The 22,209-nt window shown below is 57.8% G+C and overlaps 3 protein-coding genes across 4 annotated transcripts; 2 read left to right on the top strand and 1 right to left on the bottom strand.

Annotated features, from left to right (window-relative positions):
* Positions 1–749: 749 nt before the first annotated feature.
* ARL10 (ADP ribosylation factor like GTPase 10) lies at positions 750–12,745 on the top strand. Of its 2 annotated transcripts, none has more exons than XM_055127366.1 (4): positions 750–1,030; positions 1,841–2,042; positions 7,437–7,612; positions 12,539–12,745. In XM_055127366.1, exons 1-4 carry the CDS (start codon positions 848–850, stop codon positions 12,701–12,703), a joined length of 726 nt encoding a protein of 241 aa, XP_054983341.1. In that variant the 5' UTR covers positions 750–847; the 3' UTR covers positions 12,704–12,745. The 2 variants fall into 2 exon arrangements, with proteins under 2 accessions (XP_054983341.1, XP_004611585.2); XM_004611528.2 differs by lacking the exon at positions 12,539–12,745 and adding an exon at positions 8,485–12,530.
* Positions 12,746–12,856: 111 nt separating this feature from the next.
* NOP16 (NOP16 nucleolar protein) lies at positions 12,857–17,848 on the bottom strand. The gene is made up of 5 exons (XM_004611441.2): positions 17,646–17,848; positions 17,444–17,552; positions 15,816–15,885; positions 15,206–15,312; positions 12,857–13,212 (listed from the first exon to the last, which is right to left on the bottom strand). Exons 1-5 carry the CDS (start codon positions 17,750–17,752, stop codon positions 13,069–13,071), a joined length of 537 nt encoding a protein of 178 aa, XP_004611498.2. The 5' UTR covers positions 17,753–17,848; the 3' UTR covers positions 12,857–13,068.
* A 142-nt stretch (positions 17,849–17,990) lies between these two features.
* On the top strand, positions 17,991–19,007 carry HIGD2A (HIG1 hypoxia inducible domain family member 2A). The gene is made up of 2 exons (XM_004611440.2): positions 17,991–18,209; positions 18,572–19,007. Exons 1-2 carry the CDS (start codon positions 18,056–18,058, stop codon positions 18,736–18,738), a joined length of 321 nt encoding a protein of 106 aa, XP_004611497.1. The 5' UTR covers positions 17,991–18,055; the 3' UTR covers positions 18,739–19,007.
* Positions 19,008–22,209: the final 3,202 nt, after the last annotated feature.

Here is a 22,209-nt window from a genome sequence, read left to right as displayed (position 1 = left end):
AGGAATTACTCCTGGCGGTGCTTGGGGGACCATATGAGATGCTGGGATTCAAACCTGGGTTGGCCGCGTCCAAGGCAAACACCCTACCTGCTGTGCTATCATTTCAGCCCCAATCCCATCTTCTTCTTCTTTTCTTTATTTTTTTTTTAAAGTTTTGTTTGTTTTTGGACCACACCCAGCAATGCTCAAGGGTTATTCCTGGCTCTGTGCTCAGGGATGACTCCTGGCAGGGAACCATATGGGATGCTGAGGATCAAATCCAGGTGGGCGGCGAGCAAGGCAAATGCTGTACTGTCGTCACTCTGGTCCCTAATCTTATCGTTTTCACCTCACCCTACCAAAAAGTTATCAGGCAGAAGAGAAAATCCACTTTCGCGTTACCAGAGTCAAGTCCCTCATCCTGGTGTTCGAGATCTTTTCTTACTGCACACTCGGCAGTGCTCAGGGCTTACTCCTGAGCCGTGCTCGGGTGGGGGAGGGGAACCCGATGGCGGGGGCCGGGGACTGAACCTGGGGTTAGCGGCATGCAAGGCAATCATCCTGCCCACTGTACTATGGTCCGAGCCCTGGCTGAACCGCTTTAGGAGGGTACCGGGAGGAACCGCGCGCGCTCCCACGAGGGCCCCTGCAGGCGCACGCCCCCCGCGGCTTGCCGCCCCTCGCGGGAGGAGCGGGAGGTCCCCGCGCCCACTCCCTGTCGCCACAGCGGCGGTGCATTGTGGGGCTTGTAGTGCGCGGCCGTGGTCGGGTGGGTGGGCGCGGCAGTCGGCGCGGCGGGGCCATCTTCAGCGGCCGGGCTTGGCCAGCGCTGCCCGGCCCCGCGCCCCGCGCCCCGCGCCCCGCTCCGATGGCGCCGCGGCCGCTCGGCCCCTTGGTGCTGGCGCTGGGCGGCGCCGCGGCCGTGCTGGGCTCGGTGCTCTTCGTCCTCTGGAGGGCCTATCGCGCCCGCGGACGGGAGCGCCGCTGCGACGGCGCCGAGGCCTGGTGGGGCGCCGAGCCCGGCCGCCTCCCCGAGTGGGACGAGTGGGACGTGAGTGCGGGGCAAAGCGGGCCGGGCAGCGACCCCGCCACGGGGGTGGCTGCCCCCGGAGCGCCGGGGACAGCGGGCTCCGCAGAGGGGGTGGGGCATTCAGCAGCCGCTGCAAGCGCGCACGGGCCGGCGCGGGTGGGCGCGCCTAGCGGACTAAGCGGAGTCCCGGCGCCGAGTGGGCATTTGTCCGTGGGGGGGTAGTGGCGGCCCAGCCGAGACGTGATGGGACGTGCCCGAGAAAGGGACCTGCCCAGAGGAGGCGTGGTTCTGGGCGTGGCTTACCGGGGGCGTGGTTTATGGGCGTGACTCTAAGGGTGTGGTTTGGTTGGGCGTGACCCATAGGGGTGTGGTTTGATTGGACGACACTCCGTAAGGGTGTGGTCTTTACTGGGTGTGACTCTGTGGGCGTGGTTTGACTGGGCGTGCCCCCCGTGGGGCATGGTCTTACTTGTGGGCGTGGCTTTCGTAGATGGGCGTGGTTATCCCTTGCGTGGTGCGTGCGCGGAGGCAGAAGTGCGGTGAAGGGGCGAGATCGCACCTCGCCCCCACCAGAGGCAGCCACCGTGGGGAGGGCTGGGGACCCTGGGGCGACGCCGCGGACTGGCTCATGAGTCACGCGGGGTCACACGGGCGAAGGCAGAGGACGGCATGGCAGAGGATCAGGACTCCCCAGATCGCGCTTGGGTCCCGGTCCCCTACACTGGACCCCCGCCCGGCCCTGCAGGGGTGGATCGAGGGCGATGCAGTTGGGGCAGCGGGGCGCGCTCCGAGAGGGGGCCGGCTGCAACCCGCCTGCCCTGTGCCCCGCAGCCCGAGGACGAGGAGGACGAGGAGCCGGCGCTGGAAGAACTGGAGCAACGCGAGGTGCTGGTGCTGGGGCTGGACGGTTCGGGCAAGACCACGTTCCTGCGCGTGCTGGCCGGGAAACCCCCGCTGGAAGGCCACGTCCCCACCTGGGGGTTCAACTCCGTGCGGCTGCCCACCAAGGACTTCGAGGTGGACCTTCTAGAGAGTGAGCAGAACGAACCCTTCTCCCCGAAAAACACACACACGCAACCACGAGTCTCTTGCATGCATGTGGATTGGAGCTAAACAGGATTCATCTCGGTTGGGTTTGGTTTTAATTGGGGTTGGGTTGGGGGGTTGGCAGTGCTCAAGGGCTTACTCCAGGTTCTGTGCGCAGGAATCACTCCTGGCAGTGCTCGATGGATCATACAGGATGCTGGGGGAGACCTTCATGAAAGGCAAAAAAAAAAAAAAAAAAAACGCCCTCCCCGTCGTACTGTAGCTTCTGTCCCTCAGCTGTATGTAGGAGCGATTTCCACGCCAGTCTGGGACGCTGGAGGAAAATCCAGCTTAGGTGCTCCTTCCTGATCCCGGGTCTCTAACTCAGACCCCTGCCTCTCATCCTCCAGGTTAACAACGATGTGCTGACAGCTAAAGTTGCCCCCGTGCCAAGCCGAGTCTTTGCTTGCCAGGCGGTCCTTAATAAACTCCTCCTGACAGTTTCATAAAGCTAGAAGCAGTATTCTATATACGAGGGAGGCCAACAGCCCACACTTTGCTTAATCCTATCTAAGTTCCTCCCCAGTTGGGGAGTTTCTTGCTTTTCAACTTTTCAACAAACTTTTCTGTTTGTTTTTTGTATGTTAGTTTTGTTTAGGAGCCACACAGCTGTGCTCAGGGATTACTTCTGGTGGGGCAGGGCAGGGCGAGACAGGGGTAGCCTTATGGGGTGCTGGAGATAAAACCTAGGTCTGCCATGTGCAAGGCAAGCGCCCACTCGCTGTACTATCACTCTAGTTCAAACTTTTCTATTTCTTAAAGGAAAAAAAAAAAGTCCAGCAAGTTACCGTATTTCACCGTGTAATCGCTTCAGTTGTGTACCCAATATATTGTTTTGTTTTCCTCTCCCCAAAATGGTAGGGAGAGCGACAATTTTGGGAAGCTTGTAACAAGGCTAGAGGACTGGAGCAACTACACGGTTCTAAGATGCTGGCTTTGCATGTTTCTGACCTGGGTTCAATCCCCAGTTTCACATATAGTCACCTCAAACACTGCCAGGAGTGATCCCCAAGCACCAAGCTAGGAGGAAACCTTGAACACAGCTGGGTGTGGTCCAAAAACTGAAAAAAAATTTAATACAGATGAAAAGGTTAGAAGCCAAGCATTGGACTGAAGAAAACAAAAACACAGGGCACTAATTATGCACTGGGCAACAATGGCACGGTGAAATACGGTAAACCATTGATCTCTTTGCTTCCTTTTGCTGGTGGCAACGCGGGTGCTCCCCTAAGCTGCCAGTGTGACACTTTTCTGCCATGTTCTCTTTCCTCTGCCCTTTGCTTATACTTTTGCATCCTTCTGGAAGGTTCTTCTTTACTGAAAAGGATATTCTCCCTGTAAGCCCTGCCCCCCTTTTTTTAAAAATAGTTTTTGGGCTACACCTGGAGATGCTCAGGGCTCCCTCCTGGCTCAGGAATCACTCCTGGCGGTGCTGGGGGCGGGGGTGGGACCCTATGGGATGCTGGGGATGAGCAGAGTCTGGCTCATGAAGGGCAGGCCCCCACCCTGCTATACTCTCTCCACTCTCCCCACCACCACTCGTGAACCTTTCTCTACCCGCCACTCCCCACCCCCGCCCCTCACCAGCCTAGGTTCTGAGGACCCTCTGCTGTGTTGGGGACTGTCACTTGGCCCACACAGCCGTGTCCATGCTGGCACCCATGTATGTACGCAGGCTCTGGGAGGACTTTGGGAGCCTGTGATTGGAAGGTTTGGTCCCAGGTTCTCGGGCATCCCTGGAGAGGTCTTAAGGACCCAGGTGAGAGGCGGTCCTGGGACTCAGACCACAGAGGCTCAGGGAGGTCGATGGAAGTCAAAGGTTTCCTGCCAGGGAGACGGCTCAGAGGGCAGAAGTGCATGTTTTAGCAGCCTGGAGCCCCGGGTTCGAGCCCCACATCACTAGATTCCCTCAGCACTGCTAGGAGAAATTCCAGAGTCAAGAGCTGTTGGGTATTTGGGCTGTTTCACCACCACCCATGACCTCCCCCCCCAAAAAAAAAAGAAAAAACACCTTAGTGCTCAGTTAAATGCTCACTGGTGAGTCGGGCTGAGGCTCTCACTCTTTTTTTTTTTTTTTTTGCTTTTTTGGGTCAAACCCGGCGATGCACAGGTGTTACTCCTGAGTGCTCATGCACTCAGGAATTACTCCTGGCGGTGCTCGGGGGATCCTATGCGTTGCTGGGAATTGAACCTGGGTCGACTGCGTGCAAGGCAAACGCCCTCCCCGCTGTGCTATCGCTCCAGCCCCTGAGGCCCTCACTCTTGACCCCCCTTGAGACTCAGCGTCTCTGGTCTCAGGGATTGCTTCATACAAGCCAGCCCTGGTGACGTCTGTCCTTCCCTGTGGCACATGTTTAGCGGTTGCCTAGGATCTGGTCTTTCAACAGAATTTCCTCGGGGGGGGCCCCTGTCTTGCCAGGGACACAGAGGTCAAAGAGAGGTGCCGAGGCTGGGTGAGGGGCGCTGGGGGTCCGAGCAGTCCCAGTCCGGGCTTCAGTGCCGGGGCAACATCCAGCTGTGGGACTTCGGTGCTGAGGTCTGGCCCCGCTGCAGGATGGGACAGACACGGCTAAAGGCTCATGTGTCGTAGGACTAGAAGGATACTGATCCTGTGCAGGTGGCCCTGAGCTGCTGGTCTCCAGGGTGCTTCTGCTCCCCTGCCAGCTTTGATCTCCCCACCGGGGCCTCCCCCACCTCCGATAAAGTCTGGCAGACAGGCCCACCAGAAAAGGGCGATTTTTCTTTTCTTTTCTGCGGGGGTGGGGAAGGGAGTGACGCTCAGGGCTGACTCCTGGCTGTGGGCTCAGGAATCACACCTGGCAGTATTCAGAGCACCCTGTGGGATGTTGGGGATCGAACCCAGGTTGGCCGTGTGCAAGGCAAGAGCTTTATCTGCTGTCCTATCATTCTACCCCCAAAGACTTTTTTTTTTGGGGGGGGGGAGGAGGGTCACACCCGGTGATGCTCAGGGGTTGCTCCTGGCTCTGCACTCAGGAATTATTCCTGGTGGGTTCAGGGGCCCCTATGGGATGCCGGGGATCAAACTCTAGTGCGCTGCTTTCAAGGCAAGCTTGGAGGACCCTATGGGACGCCGGGGATCGAACCCGGATCAGCCGTGTGCAATGCAAACACCCTCCCCACTGTACTATAGCTCTGGCCCCAAAGACTTCTTTTCTTTTCTTTTTTCTTTTCTTTGTTTTTTCTTTTTTTTTTTTTTGAGGGGGGCGTTACTCCTGGCTCTGCACTCAGGGATCACTCCTGGTGGGTTCAGGGGCCCCTATTGGATGCCGGGGATCGAACTCTAGTGCGCTGCTTTCAAGGCAAGCGCCATCCCCGCTGTTCTATAGCTCTGTCCCCCACCGCCCCCCGCCCCCATACTCTGTGTGTGTCCTATCTGTTATTTGGGCCACACCCAGTGGTGCTGGCGGCTTCCTCCTGGCTCTGCTCAGGGATCACTCCTGGCGGTGCCGGGAATCCAACCTGGGTTGGCCACAAGGAAGGCAAGTGCCCCGCTGGCTGTGCTCTCTCCGGCCCCTCAAGCTCTGGTTTCCCTCTCCTTCGGCCTTGGGTTGGTGGAAGCCCCCCAGCCCCCCGAGGTCCTAGTTAGCAGGGATGGGGTGGGGGGACGTGGGGGTCCTGCCTGCCTGGCTCGCCTCTGCATCCCCAGCACCCAGCTCAGCGCTTGGCACCTCGTAAGCACTCAGTGAGGACTTGGTGAGTGCCTGCTACGTGCCAAGCATTGTGCTGAGGGCAGAGGTCAGCGGCTCTCTCTCGCACAGAACACTGAGGTCGAACCTGAGGTGCTGGTATTTGGGTTGTTCTGCAGGGCACTGTGAAGACCCAGGGTTGGGGGGGGGGAAGGAGGTAGTATTGTCTGTGCCATTCCAAGGAGGGTGCATGACTGAAGGGACAGTGAGTGCCCTGGCAGGTCCCCTGGCTTCTGCCTCCCCCAGCCACTGTATCCACTTTGTCTCCAGACGGCAATCCAGGAGGAGGCTTAACTGAGCACCTACTACACCCCAGTCCTGTGAAATGTTTTGTTTGTTTTGTGGGCCACTACATGGTGTGAAGGTGCTACTCCCAGCTCTGTATTCACTTATTTTTTTTGGGGGGGGAGGGCGTTGGCTCATACTCGACAGTGCAGTGCTCAGGGGTGATGCCTGGCTCTGCACTCAGGAATCACTACTGGCAGGGAGCAGGAAGACCACAGGGGATGCATTGCAAGGCAAGTGCCCTCCCCACTGTACTATCCGGCCTAAATGTGCTCACATCTGGGGCCAGGGATGAAAATAGGGTCGTTTACAGGCAAAGCAAGTGCCTTTACCCCTTCCCCCATCCTCTGTCTCTTGACTCCTATGAAAGGTTGTTGGGTTTTGTTTTGTTTTGTTTTGGTGGGGCGGGGGTGGGAGGGTGGGGGGAGTGGAGCTCAGGAGAGCCCCACAGGGCACCAGGAACTGAACCTAAATCGCACGGGGTGAAAGACAAAGGACTCTTTTCTCTGGACTCTTGCCCCTGTCCTTCCAACCCCCCCTACCCCCGTCACACTCCCACCACTGTGAAATGTTTCTGTCACCTAGTCCCTGCATTATTGGTTTTGTTTTGTTTTGTTTTTGGGTCACACCCGGTGATGCACATGGGTTACTCCTGGCTCATGCACTCAGAAATTATTCCTGGCGGTGCTCGGGGGACCCTATGGGATGCTGGGAATCGAACCCGGGTCGACTACATGCAAGGCAAATGCCCTCCCCGCTGTGCTATTGCTCCATCCCCTATTTTTTTTTTTTTTTTTGCTTTTTGGGTCACACCCGGCAATGCACAGGGGTTACTCCTGGCTCTGCACTCAGGAATTACTCCTGGCGGTGCTCAGGGGACCATATGGGATGCTGGGATTCGAACCCGGGTTGGCCGAGTGCAAGGCAAACGCCCTACCCGCTGTGCTATCTCTCCAGCCCCCCCTATTTTTTTTTTAATGTTTTTTTTTTCTTTTTGGGTCACACCCGGCGATGCACAGGGGTTACTCCTGGCTCTGCACTCAGGAATTACCCCTGGCGATGCTGGGGGACCCTATGGGATGTTGGGAATCGAACCCGGTCGACCACGTGCAAGGCAAATGCCCTCCCCGCTGTGCTATTGCTCCAGCCCCTGCAAGGCAAGTCCTCTGGCCCTGCTGACCAGCACAGGCTCCACTACCGAGTGCCCGGCCCCGCCCATGAGCGGTGGCCCCGCCCAGCCGGTCTCTGGCTCCGCCCACCTGCAAAAGGTGCCTTGGGAAGTGACTGTGAGTTGGGGGATGAGGGGATTCTGGGCAACTCTGAGTGGGGGGGCTCCTGCCTCTCCTCAGTCGGTGGCAGCGAGAGCCTGCGCTTCTACTGGAAGGAGTTTGTGAACGAGGTGGACGTGCTGGTGTTCGTGGTGGACTCGGCCGATCGCCCGCGGCTTCCCTGGGCCCGGCAGGAGCTTCACAGGCTGCTGGACAAGGACCCCGACCTGCCCGTGGTCGTGGTGGCTAACAAGCAGGTGAGGGGGCGCGGGGTGGGGGGCCCAGGTCGGGTGGGAGTCTAGGAGCAGGGGCTGAGCCCTGGAGGAAAGCCCTCAGCCCAGGAGCCTTGCTCTAGGTTAGCGCCGCCCTGAGGTCAGCCAGGGGATGCCCTGCAGACGGTCCAAGCCAGGAGCCGGGTCGAGGCGCTGGCTGTGCACACGGACGATGCCACTCGGGCCCCTGCTTGCACACAGATGATGCCACTTGGGTCCCTAAAACTCTGTAGGGTTTGCCAACCCCTGCCGGGAGCGAGCCCTGAGCATTGCTGAGTGTGGCCCCCAAGCCCAAAGAAACAGAGAACAAAGGTTAAGGTGCTAGTGTCAGAGTGATAGTACAACAGGCAGGGCGTTTGCCTTGCACACATCCGGCCAGGTTCCATCCCTCGCATCCCATGCATTACCCTGAGCACCACCAGGAGTAAGCCCCAAGCAATGCAGGGTGTCACCCCTCCCCCTCCACAAATAAATAACCCCCCAAATAGGGGGTCTTGATTATGAAGACCCTGCCCCACATCGGCCCCTGCTAGGAGCCCGGATTTGGGTGTTCTGGCTGGAGTAGAATCACCGCCTTCCTGGTGAGCGGTGCAGCGAGCGCCCCCTGCAGGTCGGGATTGGAAACGCGCCCGCCTCCGTAGACTGCCCCCTGCTGGCGGCCTGGTGCTCTGCGCCTACCCACCTGGATCTGAACGTCTCTCTTGCTGCACTGCCTTTTTGGCCTGACCTTGCCTCTGTGCAGGGACATGATTGTCATGTTTTCCCACCTGGATGGTGGGCAGTAGAGGGTGTTGGAGGAGGGGCTGGCTGCCAGTGGGCCCCTCACTCAGCCACCCTCCGCGCCCCCACCCCAACAGGACCTGAGCGAGGCGGTGAGTATGGTGCAGCTGCAGCAGGAACTGGGCCTGCAGACCCTCGACAGCCAGCGCGAGGTCTTCCTGCTCGCCGCCAGCGTGGCCCCCGAGGGGCCCGGCTTCGAGAACCCTGGCACTGTGCACATCTGGCGGCTGCTGCTGGAGCTGCTCTCCTAGGCTGCAGCCAACGGGGAGGGGGGGGGAGCTGGAGCCACCACCGCCAGGCAAAGCCTCTCCGGGAGTCGGCTTTGCACGCAGAGCAGGTGTGGTGGTGCAAGGGCGCTGCCTCATTTCCAGGCTGGCACTGGATCCAGCGTTCACCACAGGCTGCCGCCTCCCAGGTGAGCTGTGCGGCGAGCGCCCCCTGCAGGTCGGGGTCGGAACCGCGCTCTCAGACTGCCCCCTACTGGCGACTTGGTGCCCTGCGCCTTCCCACCTGGATCTGACGTCTCTCTTGCTGCACTGCCTTTCTGGCCTCACCTTGCCGCTGTGCGGGGCCACGACTGTCATGTTTTCCCACACTGGAGCTGCAGTTCCCAGCCCCAAAGATCTTAACTGCTGGGACCACCCCAAGAGATGGGGACGGGAGCTCCGTGAAGAAGTGCCACTAGGGGCTGGAGTGATAGCACAGCGGGTAGAGCGTTTGCCTTGCACACGGCTCACCCGGGTTCGATTCCCAGCATCCCATATGGATCCCCGAGCACCGCCAGGAGCGATTCCTGACTGCAGAGCCAGGAGTAAGCCTTGTGCATCGCGGGGTGTGATCCAAAAAGCAAAAATAGTGCCACTAGCCCCCGAACCTGGCTTCGCAGCTCCAGAATTGATTCACCCCCTCATCAGAAAGGCCCACGCTGCCTGGCCAGGACCAGACTGGGCCGGTGTTCACCTTGGGGAAGCAGGGAGCCCAGGTACCCAAGAAGATCACCACCCCGGGGGGTGTGAGATGGTTTGGAACTTTTTCTTTCATTCATCCAAGAACAGGCATTTGCAGGTCAACATCTAAATCCCAGAACACTGAGACTGTCAGGACATTCCGACGCCAAACATGGCCTGTGAAGGGCACTAGCTGGCACCCCAAAGAGTAACGCGCTCACCCAGCTCTCTCTACGGGCCCCGGCCCCGGGTGCAGGGAATTCTGAGCCTTCACCTGGAACCAGCTGGACCTGATGCCGTCTCTCTACCAATCCCATTCCGAGAGAATGGCTGCCCAGGGAAGATCCCCCCTCGGTGTTGGAACTGGATCAACTGATGGGGCAGCCTGGGCCCATCCCCCTCAGCGCCAACATAATGGGATGGGATCTCTGGGTCCCCTTGAGCCTTTCATCTATCCCCCCCTCCCCAAAGTTTATTACTGTATCTACTTATTTATTTGGAAAGATCTTCCCACCCACCCACTTTGGGCTTTCATCAAATGAAAACCGGGGGTGGGGGGATTGAACAAATAGACACACCCGGTGGTGCTCAGGGATCACTCCTGGTGGAGTTCGGGGGACCCTATGGAATGTCGGATATTAAACCTGGGTCGGCCCCATGCAAGGCAAGGCCCCCACCCCCGGTGTTCATTTGATGATGCCAGGGGTGGATCTTGAAAACTTCTCCCAAGGCATTCTGGGCCTGGAGTCAGTTCCCCAGTCGCGGGGTCCCTAGACATGTTGGGGCCATAGACCGGGGCCTTCTTGGAACTCCTGAGCTCTCCACAGGAAGGAGGAATCTTTTTTTTTTTTTGGTTTGCTTTTGACTCTTCAGTCAAAATGAGGTATCCAGGGGCTGGAGCGATAGCACAGCGGGGAGGGTGTTTGCCTTGCACGCGGCCAACCCGGGTTCGATTCCCAGCATCCCATAGGGTCCCCCTCCCCCCGGAGCACTGCCAGGAGTAATTCCTGAGTGCAGAGCCAGGAATAACCCCTGTGCATCACCGGGTGTGACCCAAAAAGAAAAAAAAAATATGATTCAGATGGCTGAACTTGGCTGCCACCTTTTCTCCTTAAGCCCTAAGAAGTTCCAGAAACTTCTTTGGTTCCTGGGTATGAGAGACAGTATAGTGGGGAAACTGTCTGCCTTGCAAGTGGCTGACCCAGGCTCAGTCCCAGGCACCCCTTAGGAGCCCTTGGAGCCACTCCTTGTGACCTCTTGAGCCCACAGCCAGGAGTCTATTCAGGGTGCCAACAGTGTGGCCTCAAAACCAAAAAGTCAAAAGAAACTTCTTTGGTTTCTGTGTTTTGGGCTCCCAGCTGATGCTTGGGGGAACCGTGATATTGGGGATCAGACCTGACTGTTGAGGTGCCCCCGGCCCCAGAGTCCTGCCTTCTTGTTCTCCGGTGCTGACTTTGTCAACCAACCAAGAGGATGGGAGACGAGAATGTAAGCCTGCTCAGAAGCAATGGTTCCAGGGGGTCCCCCACCCCGGCACGCTTCCCAGCCTGGGACCCCACATGGGGCAGCCCAAAGGTCCAGTGACCTTTTCCAGTTGCCTGGAACAGGGGTTCAGGAGCCCAGCAGCACCTCTGCACTTCCGTTCCAGCCTTAGGACTGGAAATGGGGGTTCTTCTCTGAGCGAGGCCCCTGAGCTCACCTCCCTGTCACCCAGGGCTTCCGAGGATGGCCATGACCTTGACACTAGTGATAGTCCTTCCAGAATCGGCAACTACTGTCTCCCCCCTTCTTCCGGTCCTGGGAGAGGCCAAGACAACCCACATTGTGGGCGTGTGGATGGAGCAGGCACGAGTGTTTCGGGGGGCTGGAGTGATTGCACAGCGGGGAGGGCGTTTGCCTTGCATGCGGCCGACCCGGGTTCAATTCCCAGCATCCTATAGGGTCCCCCAAGCACCGCCAGGAGTGATTCTTGAGTGCAGAGCCAGGAGTCACCCCTGAGCATCGCCGGGTGTGACCCAAAAAGCAAAAAAATAAAAAAGCGTTTTGGGAGGCCACTGGCCACCCCGTGCCTTCTTCAGCTGGCTCCAAGCAGGGCTGGCTCAGTCCAGCCCCCAAAGGTGCTTAAGAAAATCTCAACTCCATGCACTGGAGCAATGCACAGAAAGGAGGGGCACTTGCTTTGCACTCGACCAACCCGGGTTCGATCCCCGAAGCACCAGCAGGAGGAATTCCTGAGCACAGCCGGGTGTAGCCCAAAAGCCAAAACAGAAAAAGAATCTCAACTCCAAGGTGCTGCCGAGAAACACCAGCTGTTCCCCCAAATGTTACTCCCCACCTTTGTCAAACTGCCGTCCGCCCAGGAGCCCTGTTCTCAGAACTGGGGGCCTTTGGGGGACAAGCCCACCAAGGATCTGGAAGGAGAGGGGAGTGGGGGCGGCTGTAGCCGTGGGAGCGGCTCCCTGACACGGAGCGTGGGCAGCTCCTTAGGCCACAAATAAACAAATGAACTGGCTGTGGTGTCGCTGTGTGGGGTGTCGGGTGTGGCTGGAGTGGGTGCTCCCAGAACACCCCGGACCACAAATGTGGTCAGCCCCACAGCCCAGGGCGGAGGGGAGAGGTGGGGTCAGTGCAGGGAAGGTGTGAGGAGCGGTCGGAGCCCTAGTCCAGTGGGGAGGGTGCCGGCCTTGCACGTGGGCGACCTGGGTTCGATCCCTGGCTTTCTCTGAGCACTGCCAGGTGTGGCTTTACAAAGAAAAGAGTGGGGGACTGGAGCAATAGCACAGCGGGTAGGGCGTTTGCCTTGCACGCGGTTCGAATCCCAGCATCCTATATGGTCCCCCGAGCACCGCCAGGAGTAATTCTTGAGTGCATGAGCCAGGAGTAACCCCTGTGCATAGCCAGGTGTGACCACAAAAAAAAAAAAAGAAAGAAAAGAAAAGAGTGGGCTGGAGCAAGAGCACAGTGGGGAGGGTGCTTGCCTTGCATGTGGCCAACCTGGGTTCAATGCCTGGCATCCCATAGGGTTTCCTGGGCAACAACGAACAGGAGTAATCCTGAGTGCAGAAACAGGAGTAACCCCTGGGCACTGCCAGGGGTGGCCCAAAAAGACAATAAATAAAATAAATTTTAAAAAAAGGCAAGAGAAGCAGCTCCAGGGGCTTATTATTAATTTTTTTAAATAAAGGATGGAGGATGGAGCCCAGTAGGACCACTCTCCAGAGCCACACTCCCTGCTGGGGTGGAGACTTCGGGACCCCAGGCAGGGCCGCCCTGCCCACCGCCGCGGTGCCAAGCCCAGAGCTGCCGAGGATGGGGGAAGGGGCTCGCTGTTGGCGTCCACCATGTGTGAGGCCCGGGGTTCAAGCCCCAGCTAAGCAGAGGGAAGAGGAAAAATAAAAAACCCAAGGGACCTAAAATAGAGCCTCATTTTATTCTGTACACACAACCTTCAAAGCGCCCCTCCTTCCCTGCAACCCCCCCCCCCAGGAGAACAAAAGGAGTCTCTGGGCCCCAGAGAGGAGCTTTGTGGGTGGCAGCTGGGGTCCGGCCGGGTGTGGCCCACCTCATCTGCTGCCACGCCTCCTCCAGGATGCGAATCCTGGCTTATCACTGTTGCTGCGGCTGCTGCTGCTTGGGTCGAAGGGGTGGTCTGAAGCAGGGAGTGAGAGGTGGGGCTGGGGTGGGGGAAGGCATCTCCCCCACCCACCGCTCAACTCACTCCACCTCCATCTTCGTGTTCTGCAAAGACTCCTGGAAAGCCCGCCACTCGTCGGGGTAGAAACGCTTGTAGACGTTGATCTTACTCCGGATCTGTTTGGGGGTGTCCTGGTAGTAATTCTTCTCGTCCCGGGCCATGGCCTGGGAAAAGGAAGGCAGCAGCTGAGCTCTGAGTGACAGGGGGCAAGCACCTGAGGTGGATGCCTCCCCAACCCCCCTCCGCCCCGCCCCGCCACCCCCCAAAGAGTCTCTGATCTCAGAAGGGAGGCTGGCAGCTGAGTTAGTCCTCGCCCCGCCCATGGCCCAGGGCTCTGCCCACCCACATCCGGCTCCCAGCGCGGGGGCCGGAGAAACATCCCAGCTTCAGGACTGACCTCAAAGAGGCCGGGGAGATGCCGGCGGCGGAGGATCTTCCCAGCTCTGAGGCCCCCAAAACGAGCAGCCGAATATGCGGCACCCCGAAACCTCACTGAGCTGACGACAGCCCAGGAAAAACAAGACTTTAGAGGCGAACACTGGGCAGATGCTCGCTGACCGGAACCACCAACACCGAAGCCCAGCTCGCACCTGAGCGCTCGGGAAATCCTCAGGCCACATGTAGCAATGCCCATTACAAGACGCGTGTTGGAATAGGCAATAGAAAGTAAATGAATTAGTGCCTGCTAAGGCAGCAGGCTGGGGCGGGGGATGGGAAACCAGGGACACTGGCGGAGGGAAGGTCACACGGGTGTTGCTTTTTTTTTGTTTGTTTGTTTGTTTTTGTGGGGTCACACCTGGCGGTGCACAGGGGTTACTTCTGGCTCTGCACTCAGGAACCACCCCTGGTGGTGCTCAGGGGACCATATGGGATGCTGGGAATCGAACCCGGGTCGGCTGCGTCCAAGGCAAACGCCCTACCCGCTGTGCTATTGCTCCAGCCCCCCACGGGTGTTGGAACATAGAATACCGGAGACAACTGTGCTGTGAACAACTTTGTAAATCGCGATGCTTAAGCAAAGTTTTTGGTTTTTGTTTTTTTTAACAGATTTTACTTGGAGGCTTTTCTTTTTGGGTCACACCCAGCAATGCACAGTGGTTATTCCTGGCTCATGCACTCAGTAATTACTCCTGGTGGTGCTCAGGGGACCATATGTGATGCTGGGAACCTGGGTCAGCCGCGTGCAAGGCAAACACCCTACCCCCTGTGCTATCGCTCCAGCCCCAAAGTTTTTGGTTTTTAAGAAAAAGGAAGTATGGGGGCCGGAGCAATAGTGCAACACAGAGGGCCTTGCACATGGCCAACCCAGTTCGATTCCCGCCATCCCATATGGTCCCCTAAGCGCTACCAGGTCCTGGGTGCAGTCATGAGTAACCCCTGAGTTATCATCACCGGGTGTGACCCAAAAAGGCAAAAAAAAAAAAAAAAAAAAAAAAAGGAACTACATTGGGGCTAGAGAGAGTACAGCTAGTAAGGCATTTGACTTGCACATGGCTGACCCTGGGTTCAATCCCCAACAACCTCACAGAGTCCCCCCAGGCCCGCCAGGAGTCACCCCTGAGCGCAGAGCCCGGAGTAAGCCCGGTGTGCCGCCAGGTGTGAAACTCGCAGCTAGGGGAACTTTCACCAAGCAGGAGCCCTGGTTCCATCCCCAGCAGCACACGGTCCCCTGAGCACTGTCAGGTCTGAGCCCTGGACGCACGCGGAAGCCTGCAGGGAAAGCCCTTGAGCATGGCCCGGCTGTGATGCATGAACCCAAACAGGAATCCCGAGAACGGAAAAATCTAATCGAGGAACACAGAAAAATGAAAGGCTGGGTCTAGAGAGAGAGGCCGGCGGGGAGGGCGCTTGCCTTAAACGTAGCCCACCCGGGTTCGATCCTTGGCGTCCCACGGGGTCCCCCGAGCACCACCGGGGGTGATTCCTGAGCGCTGCCAGGTAAGCCACCTCCCCCACCCCGCCCCCTGAAAGGTACAACTAGCTCCAGTCTTATTCCGGACGCAGGTCAGGTCCCAGCATGGAAGTCACATCACTCCCCGCCAAGGCTCGGCCTTGGTGATGCCCCTCCGTGCCCCGCCCCCACCCCGGCTTCCTCCCCCTGCTCCCTTGGCCACAAGCTGGTCCACCACTGCGGGTGTCTCGGGCCCTGCCCCTCACCTTGTAGTTCTCGCCGTGGTTCTCCACCATGTAGCGGACGTAGTCGATGAGGTCCCGGGACAGCTTGTCCCCTCTTTTCTCGGGGAGGCTGGCGTCAGCCTCCAGGTCTGGGGGGAGAAGCCAGGGAGGGAGGCTTTGAGGTGGGCTCAGCGGTCCTGGGAGACCAGCCTGGGCCCCGCCCCCGAAGCGCGCTGGGCGGGGGAAACGGGACAGAAAGCCCAGCGATTGGTTGAGCTCGCGCGTGCCTCCACCAATCCAAAGCCAGAACCGTCCTCTCCCGCTTCCTGGAACAGGCTCACCTGGGCAGCTATTGGGTAATGGAAAGGCGAGCACAGCGGGGCGGGCTCTTGCCTCGCGAGTTTCAATCTCCTATATCTCTTGGGTTCGATCTCCCGCATCCCATAGGGTGCCTCCGGCCCGCCAGGAGAGACCCCTGGGCACAACGCCAGATCTAACTCCGGAGCATTGCCTGCTGTGCCCCCAAATCAAAAACCAACAGGGAAGTTTTCTGGTCCCCCGGGGCCCCAGATCTGCTCACTGCTCTCTGGGGCCTGTCCTGACAGCACCCCGGTGGATGGAGACAGAGAAGCACAGGGGGCCCGGCACCTACCATTGAGAACATAGGGCTTCCGCACCAGCACCCCAGGCTTCTCCGCGCTGTCCACATCCATGGGCTTCACCTGCACAAACCCGAGCCCATGAGCAAGAGGAGGCCAAGGAAGGCCAGTCCGGGGAGACAGAAAGTTCTGGAAGCTCCTGCCCACCCCAACACAACTGCATTTCTCAGAAGCCTCCTAGCCCACCGTCAGCCACAGGGAAGAGAAAGGAAGAACTCAGGGCCTGCAGGTGTCCTGGTTCCCAAGACAGTCATAGAAACCCTTCTGGGCTCATCTGTTAAATGGGCATAACGAGGGTCGAAGAGGACGGGCAGCGGCTAAGAAAGGACAGCTTGCTGTCCACACAACTGACTGGGTACAACTGCTGGCACAATCATAGCCTCTCCCGAGATTTGGCTAGGCAGAGGCAGGATTAAGTGCTGTGCCCAGCCAGGGTGGCCCCCCCAAAAAACCAAAAATAAACAAAAATACACCGTGCTTCTTTGCTGAGCCACGTGCTAAACAAGAGTGCTCCCTAATTGACAGTCACAGTCACTGTCAGAGCTGACCCTGCAGATGTCAGACCTTCATTCTGTGACTATTAGTGCCAGGGCACCAGCAGGAAGGAATAGGCGACGTGAAAGAGGGCAGGGGAGTCACAAAATCCATTGCTCAGATTTCAAAGCACCCTGGAGCCCCACTGGCACCCCTGGGGGGTGTTCAGGAAGGAGCTAAATCCCGTCCTGGCCTCCAATAAGACAGGCAAGAAACTGATAATGGAGCCAGGAGTAAGTCCTGAGCACTAGCGGGTGAGTGTGGCTGTCACACCAAAAATTTTAATCAAGGGGCTGGAGAGACAGCGGGTAGGGTGCTTGTCCTGTATGCGACTCACCTGGGTTCGATTCCCCAAGCACCTCCAGGTGTGACTCCTTTGTATTTTTTTTTTTAATTTCTGGGTTCTTGGGCCACAGCTGGTAAGTCACTCAGGGGTTCCTCCTGGCTCTGCACTCAGGAATCACTCCTGGTGGTGCTTAGGGGACAATATGAAGTGCCAGGGATTGAATTCCCGGACAGCCACGTGCAGGGAAAGTGCCTCACACATTGTACACGGTCTCCGGCCGCTAGGAGTGATTCCAGAGTGGAGAGTCCCGAGTAAACCTGGGCATGTCCCCAAAAACAAAACCCCGAAATACAAACTAACAAATCAATCAGATAAAATGGACTGAGGAAGAAAGCAGATACCCGAGTTATGACTATGCTTTCTGATATATTAGTGGTCCAGACAGAAGCTGTCATGGAAAAGCCTCAGACCATTGTAAAGGAACATAATGTTAAGGGCGAGCGTGTGCGTGTGTGTGTATGTGTGTGTGTCGCAGCTGACAAGTCAAGCGGAGCAAGCAGGGATGGAGGAGGGGGAAGTTTGAACCCAGGTTCCGGGGACGGGAAAGGCTGTTTGAACCGAGGAACCAAGACCACCCCGGGGCACCCTCACCCCGGTTATTTGCAGGCTAGTCGGCGGAAGGGGGTGAAAACCCAGAGGAACGCGAGGGAGATCACGGACTGGTCAGTCGGGGGGGGGGTGTCCAGGCAGGGGTAGGGTGCGGGGCGGGGTCCAAAGTCGGGGCGCCACGACATCTGTTACCTTTCGCTTCAGGAGGGGAACAGCTTTATTGGGGTCCATGGCCAAACCCATCTCGGCCAGGTTCTGCCGCACCGATTTTCCGTGGTCCCAGGCATGTCGGATGTGGGAGCTACGGCAGGAGCGAGAGATGACACCAGCGTCACCCACCGTCGGGCCGGGTGCGTCCGGGACCCCACGCCTCCCGAACCCCGGGATCCCTCACCACTCGATCCGCGGAGCCGCCTTCCGTTTCGCATTCCGGTGCAGGCGCTTTCGGTTAACATTGTAACCGAACTTCTGCCTCCGAGTCTTTCCCTTGGCCTTGGGCATCGCGAGGACCCCCACACACGGACAACTCAAGACGGCCCCGCGCGGGTCTGGGTACCTCGTGGAGTTGGCGTCTTCCGGTGGGGCGTGCCCGAGGAGCGGGCGGTGGTGGAGAGAGAGCGGGATTTCTGGGAAATGTAGTCCCCTCCTGAAGGAACATTGACTTAACGCCTACAACTCCCAGAATGCAACGTGCGCCTGCGCCGGCGTAGAACGCGCCTCAAAGTTCTTTCTCCCCGCCCCTTTTCATGACTTCATCAGGGGGCGGGGCGCTGCGACCCGGTTCGCTCCGCAGAGGCTGGGGACATGGCGACACCGGGTCGTGTGGCCCCGGCGGCCCCCTTTGACCCTTCGCAGCCCCCCGTCATCGAAGGATTTAGCCCCACCGTCTTCGAACCTACAGAAAGCGTCAAGGACAAGTTCATCCGCAAAACCCGCGAGAACCCGTTGGTGCCCATCGGTAAGCTGGGAGGCTGCAGGAACTCGGGGCGGAGAGGACAGTGATGTCGGGGGGAAGCGAATAGGCGCGGACCGGGGAGGTCTGGGGGGACCCGGTTGGAGAGCGGACCAGAAGTGAGGCGGAAGCGACGAGTGGGGGGGGGCGGCAATCGGGGGTGTCGGGGCTGGCGCGGACTTAACTGGGAGGACCCCGCCACCTCGCGTGATCCCGTCGCTCCCAGGCCCCTTCTTTTTGGCGCCGTTGACCCCAGAGTTTGACCTTTCAGACCAAGAGGCTGGAAGAGGGAAAGGGACGGAGGGGGTGTCCGGGAGCGGATCCACCACTGTCCCCTTCCCCTACCCCCCACTGTGTCCCCTCCCCAGGCTGCCTGGGCACGGCCACCGCGCTCCTGTACGGCCTCTACTGCTTCCACCGCGGCCAGAGCCAGCGCTCGCAGCTCATGATGCGCACCCGGATCGCCGCGCAGGGCCTGACGGTCGCGGCCATCCTGCTGGGCCTGGCCACCTCCGCGATGAAGTCTCGACCCTGATGGAGTCGCGCGACCCGGACCCCCGAGGCTTGCCACCGCCCCCCACCCCTCCGCACGTCTGCCCGTGGGCCGGGACTCCCCACAATGACCCCGACCAGCCAGCCCCCGGTGCCGGCGAGGGTGGGGGGAAAGTGGCCGGTTGTGTAACTGACCAGTTTTTTTTTTTTAATTGTGGAATCGCAGATCGGTTCCGTTGGCATGTGGCACATTTCTCTAGGTGCCTCCCTTTCTCTGTTTATTATTAATAAACACTGATACCTTCTCCTACACACACATGTATTTTGGTGTATTTGTTCTTGTTGTCATCTGGGTGGTTTTCCACTGATTTTAGCAGGAAAACACTTAAGGATTGCCAAATTTTGTCCATTCAAAAGATAGATTCTTAGGACGGGTTGGAGGGATAGCACAGCGGGTAGGGTATTTGCCTAGCACGCGGCCGACCCGGGTTCGATTCCCAGCATCCCATATGGTCCCTCTGAGCACTGCCAGGAGTAATTCCTGAGTGCAGAGCCAGGAGTAACCCCTGTGCATCACCGGGTGTGACCCAAAAAGCTAAAAAGTATATATATATTTTTAGGACTGGAGAGAAGAGTACAGGGTAAGGCATTACTCTTGCATGTGGACATCCTGGGGGTTGTTTGTTAGGTGGGTTTTTTTCCCTTTCTTTTTGGGTCACACCTAGTGACACTAAATGGTTGATTAAGTGACGCTCAATGGTTACTCCTGACGGTGCTTGGGGGACCATACAGGGTGCTGGGAATTGAACCCGCCCTGCCCACTACTATTGATCTGACTCTGGTTTTAAATGGTTTACAGGAGGAGCCCATCTAAAGATTGATTCCTGGGTGAGATAGAGCCTCTGTTCAATACATGCGGTTCCCAGGCTGATGCATGTGGGTTTTGTTTTTTCAGTGTGGGATTTGTTGATCTTGGGCCAGTAGGGAACGGACTAATCCCAAATTTCTCCAAGTTTGTATTTCTTTCTTTTTTTTTTTTTCCTTTTTTTGCTTTTTGGGCAATGCACAGGGGTTACTCCTGGCTCTGCACTCAGGAATGACTCCTGGCAGTGCTCAGGGGACCTTATGGTATGCTGGGATTCGAACCCGGGTTGGCCACGTTGGCCACACCCTATCCGCTGTGCTATCGCTCCAGCTTCTATATTTCTTTTTTGTTTGGGGGCCATACCTGGTGGCATTTAGGACTCGGGACCTATGAGGTGCCAGGGATCAAGCCCACGTTGGTCAGATGCGAGGTAAGTGCCCTCCCCACTGTACTGTACCTTCTCTCTGGCCTCAAGTCCACGTTACTTTAACTTCCAGTTCTTACACACCCATAGACAGGAAACTGTGGACACACCTTTGTAGGAGGGTAGTGCATTTTTTTATGTAGGTGCCTGTTTGATTTGGCCATTGGAGGTGCCCCACCAGAGTGCCCACCGGGTGTGACTCAAACACCAAATAAGGAAAATAAAGATTGGGACTGGAGAAATGGCATGAAGAGCCGGAGGGTTAAGGTTAGGCTGATACTGATAAGATGAATTGATTTTTTTTTTTTTGCTTTTTGGGTCACACCTGGCGATACACTGGGGTTACTCCTGGCTCTGCACTCAGGAATTACTCCTGGCGGTGCTCAGGGGACCATATGGGATGCTGGGATTTGAACCCGGGTCGGCCACGTGCAAGGCAAACTGCCCTACCCTCTGTGCTATCACTCCAGCCCCAAGATGAATTGATTTTTTTTTTTTTTTGGCTTTTTAGGTCACTGGATACTCAGGGGATACGACTGGTGCTGCACTCAGGAATTACTCCTGGTGGTACTCAGGGGACCATATGGGATGCCGGGGATCGAACCCCGGTTGGCCATGTGGGAGGCAAACGCCCTCCCATGTGGACTGCCAGCCCCAGTCAGTTTGGTTTGGGCACTGAGGAGTGGCCCAGCCTCCAATCAAAGATAAAAGAATGGAGCCAGAACAGTAGCACAGCAGGGAAGGCGCTTGCACCTGGAAAACTCAGGCTTGATCCCCGGCATCTATGATGGTCTCTGGAGCCCGCCAAGAGTAATTCCTGAGGGGGCTGGAGCAATAGCACAGCAGGGAGGGCGTTTGCCTTGCACGCGGCCGATCCAGGTTCAATTCCCAGCATCCCATAGGGGCCCCCGAGCACCGCCAGGAGTGATTCCTGAGTGCAGAACCAGGAGTAACCCCTGTGCACCACTGGTGTGACCCAAAAAGCAAAAGAAAAAGTAATTCCTGAGAGCAGAGCCAGGAGTAAGCCCTGAGCAATGCCAGGTGTGAGCAAAAGAAAAAAAAAGAATCGGGTTGGTGTGATCCCTGGAGTTGCAGAAAAATTTCTTTTGACCTGACTACTCCTTGGGTGTTGAGCTCAGTGATGCTGTCGGGTGCGCTGGGGAAGTGAATGCCCCGGAATGAATTTTCTGACCTTCAGCCGGGAACTCCTGCTGGTGAGGCCTGAGGCTTTGTCCCCACCCTGGGGGTCCCAGTCCCACCCACTGATAACAGTTATCAGGATGATTCTGGCCTCTCGAACCCTGGCCAATGGCTGTCCTTAGAGGTCCCAGGGGCACATAGTACAATGCTGCTTTTGGACTCAAATATTTGGGGTGGGGTTCGAGGTAGGAGTAGGGCCTGTGCCAGGAAGTTGCTCTAGGTGGTGCCCAGGGTACCACACAGTCCTGGGGACCAAAGCCCGGGACCAAATCCAGCGGGGAGGGCTCCTGCCATGCACGCGGCTGGCCCAGGTGTAATTTCCGGCGTTTCCTACGGTCACCCGAGCACCACCAGTAGTAATTCCTGAGAGCAGAGCCAGGAGTAACCTCTGCGCATGGTTGGCTGTTTCCCCACGCCCCCCCACCCCCACTTCCCGCCAAAAATAAAAAATCTCAGAAATCAAAATGAGAGGGTCAGGAGATAAAGTGCAGAGATCTAAGAGTCAAGCAGCCAACCTAGGGGTCCCTCCTGAGCACGTTTTTTTTTTCTTTTTGGGTCACACCCAGCAATGCTCAGGGGTGACTCCTGGCTCTACACTCAGGAATTACTCCTGGCAGCGCTTGGGGGACCCTATAGGATGCTGGGGATCTAACCTAGGTCGGCCACGTGCAAGGCAAACGCCCTCCCCGCTGTGCTATCGCTCCAGCCCCGGCGGAACGCCTTTAAGTGTGGCTCAGACCCCTCCCCCCTGCATCCCACTTGCCCCCAAATCAATCAAGAGTGAGGGCTGAGAAGGCAGCTGGGTGACAGCACAGCCTTCGTGAAATTTGACCTGGACCTGAGGGTGCAAAAGCATCCTGCGTCTACCCGGAGTGCATGCTGGCCAACTCGAACAGGGAACCCCTCCCCGGAGCAGTTGGATTCCCCCGCCCCCCCCCCCCCCCGACAGATCCTCACTTGCCCTTGAGCCACCAACGCCCCGCGCAGCTTCCAGAGAAACGAGAATGATGAGAATTCAGTGTAAA

This window comes from Sorex araneus, chromosome 2 (assembly GCF_027595985.1).
Source record: "Sorex araneus isolate mSorAra2 chromosome 2, mSorAra2.pri, whole genome shotgun sequence".
In the NCBI taxonomy this organism is placed as follows: Eukaryota; Metazoa; Chordata; class Mammalia; order Eulipotyphla; family Soricidae; genus Sorex; species Sorex araneus.
The sequence above is the reverse complement of the archived record's forward strand: the minus strand, read 5'-3'. Positions and strand labels throughout refer to the sequence as shown.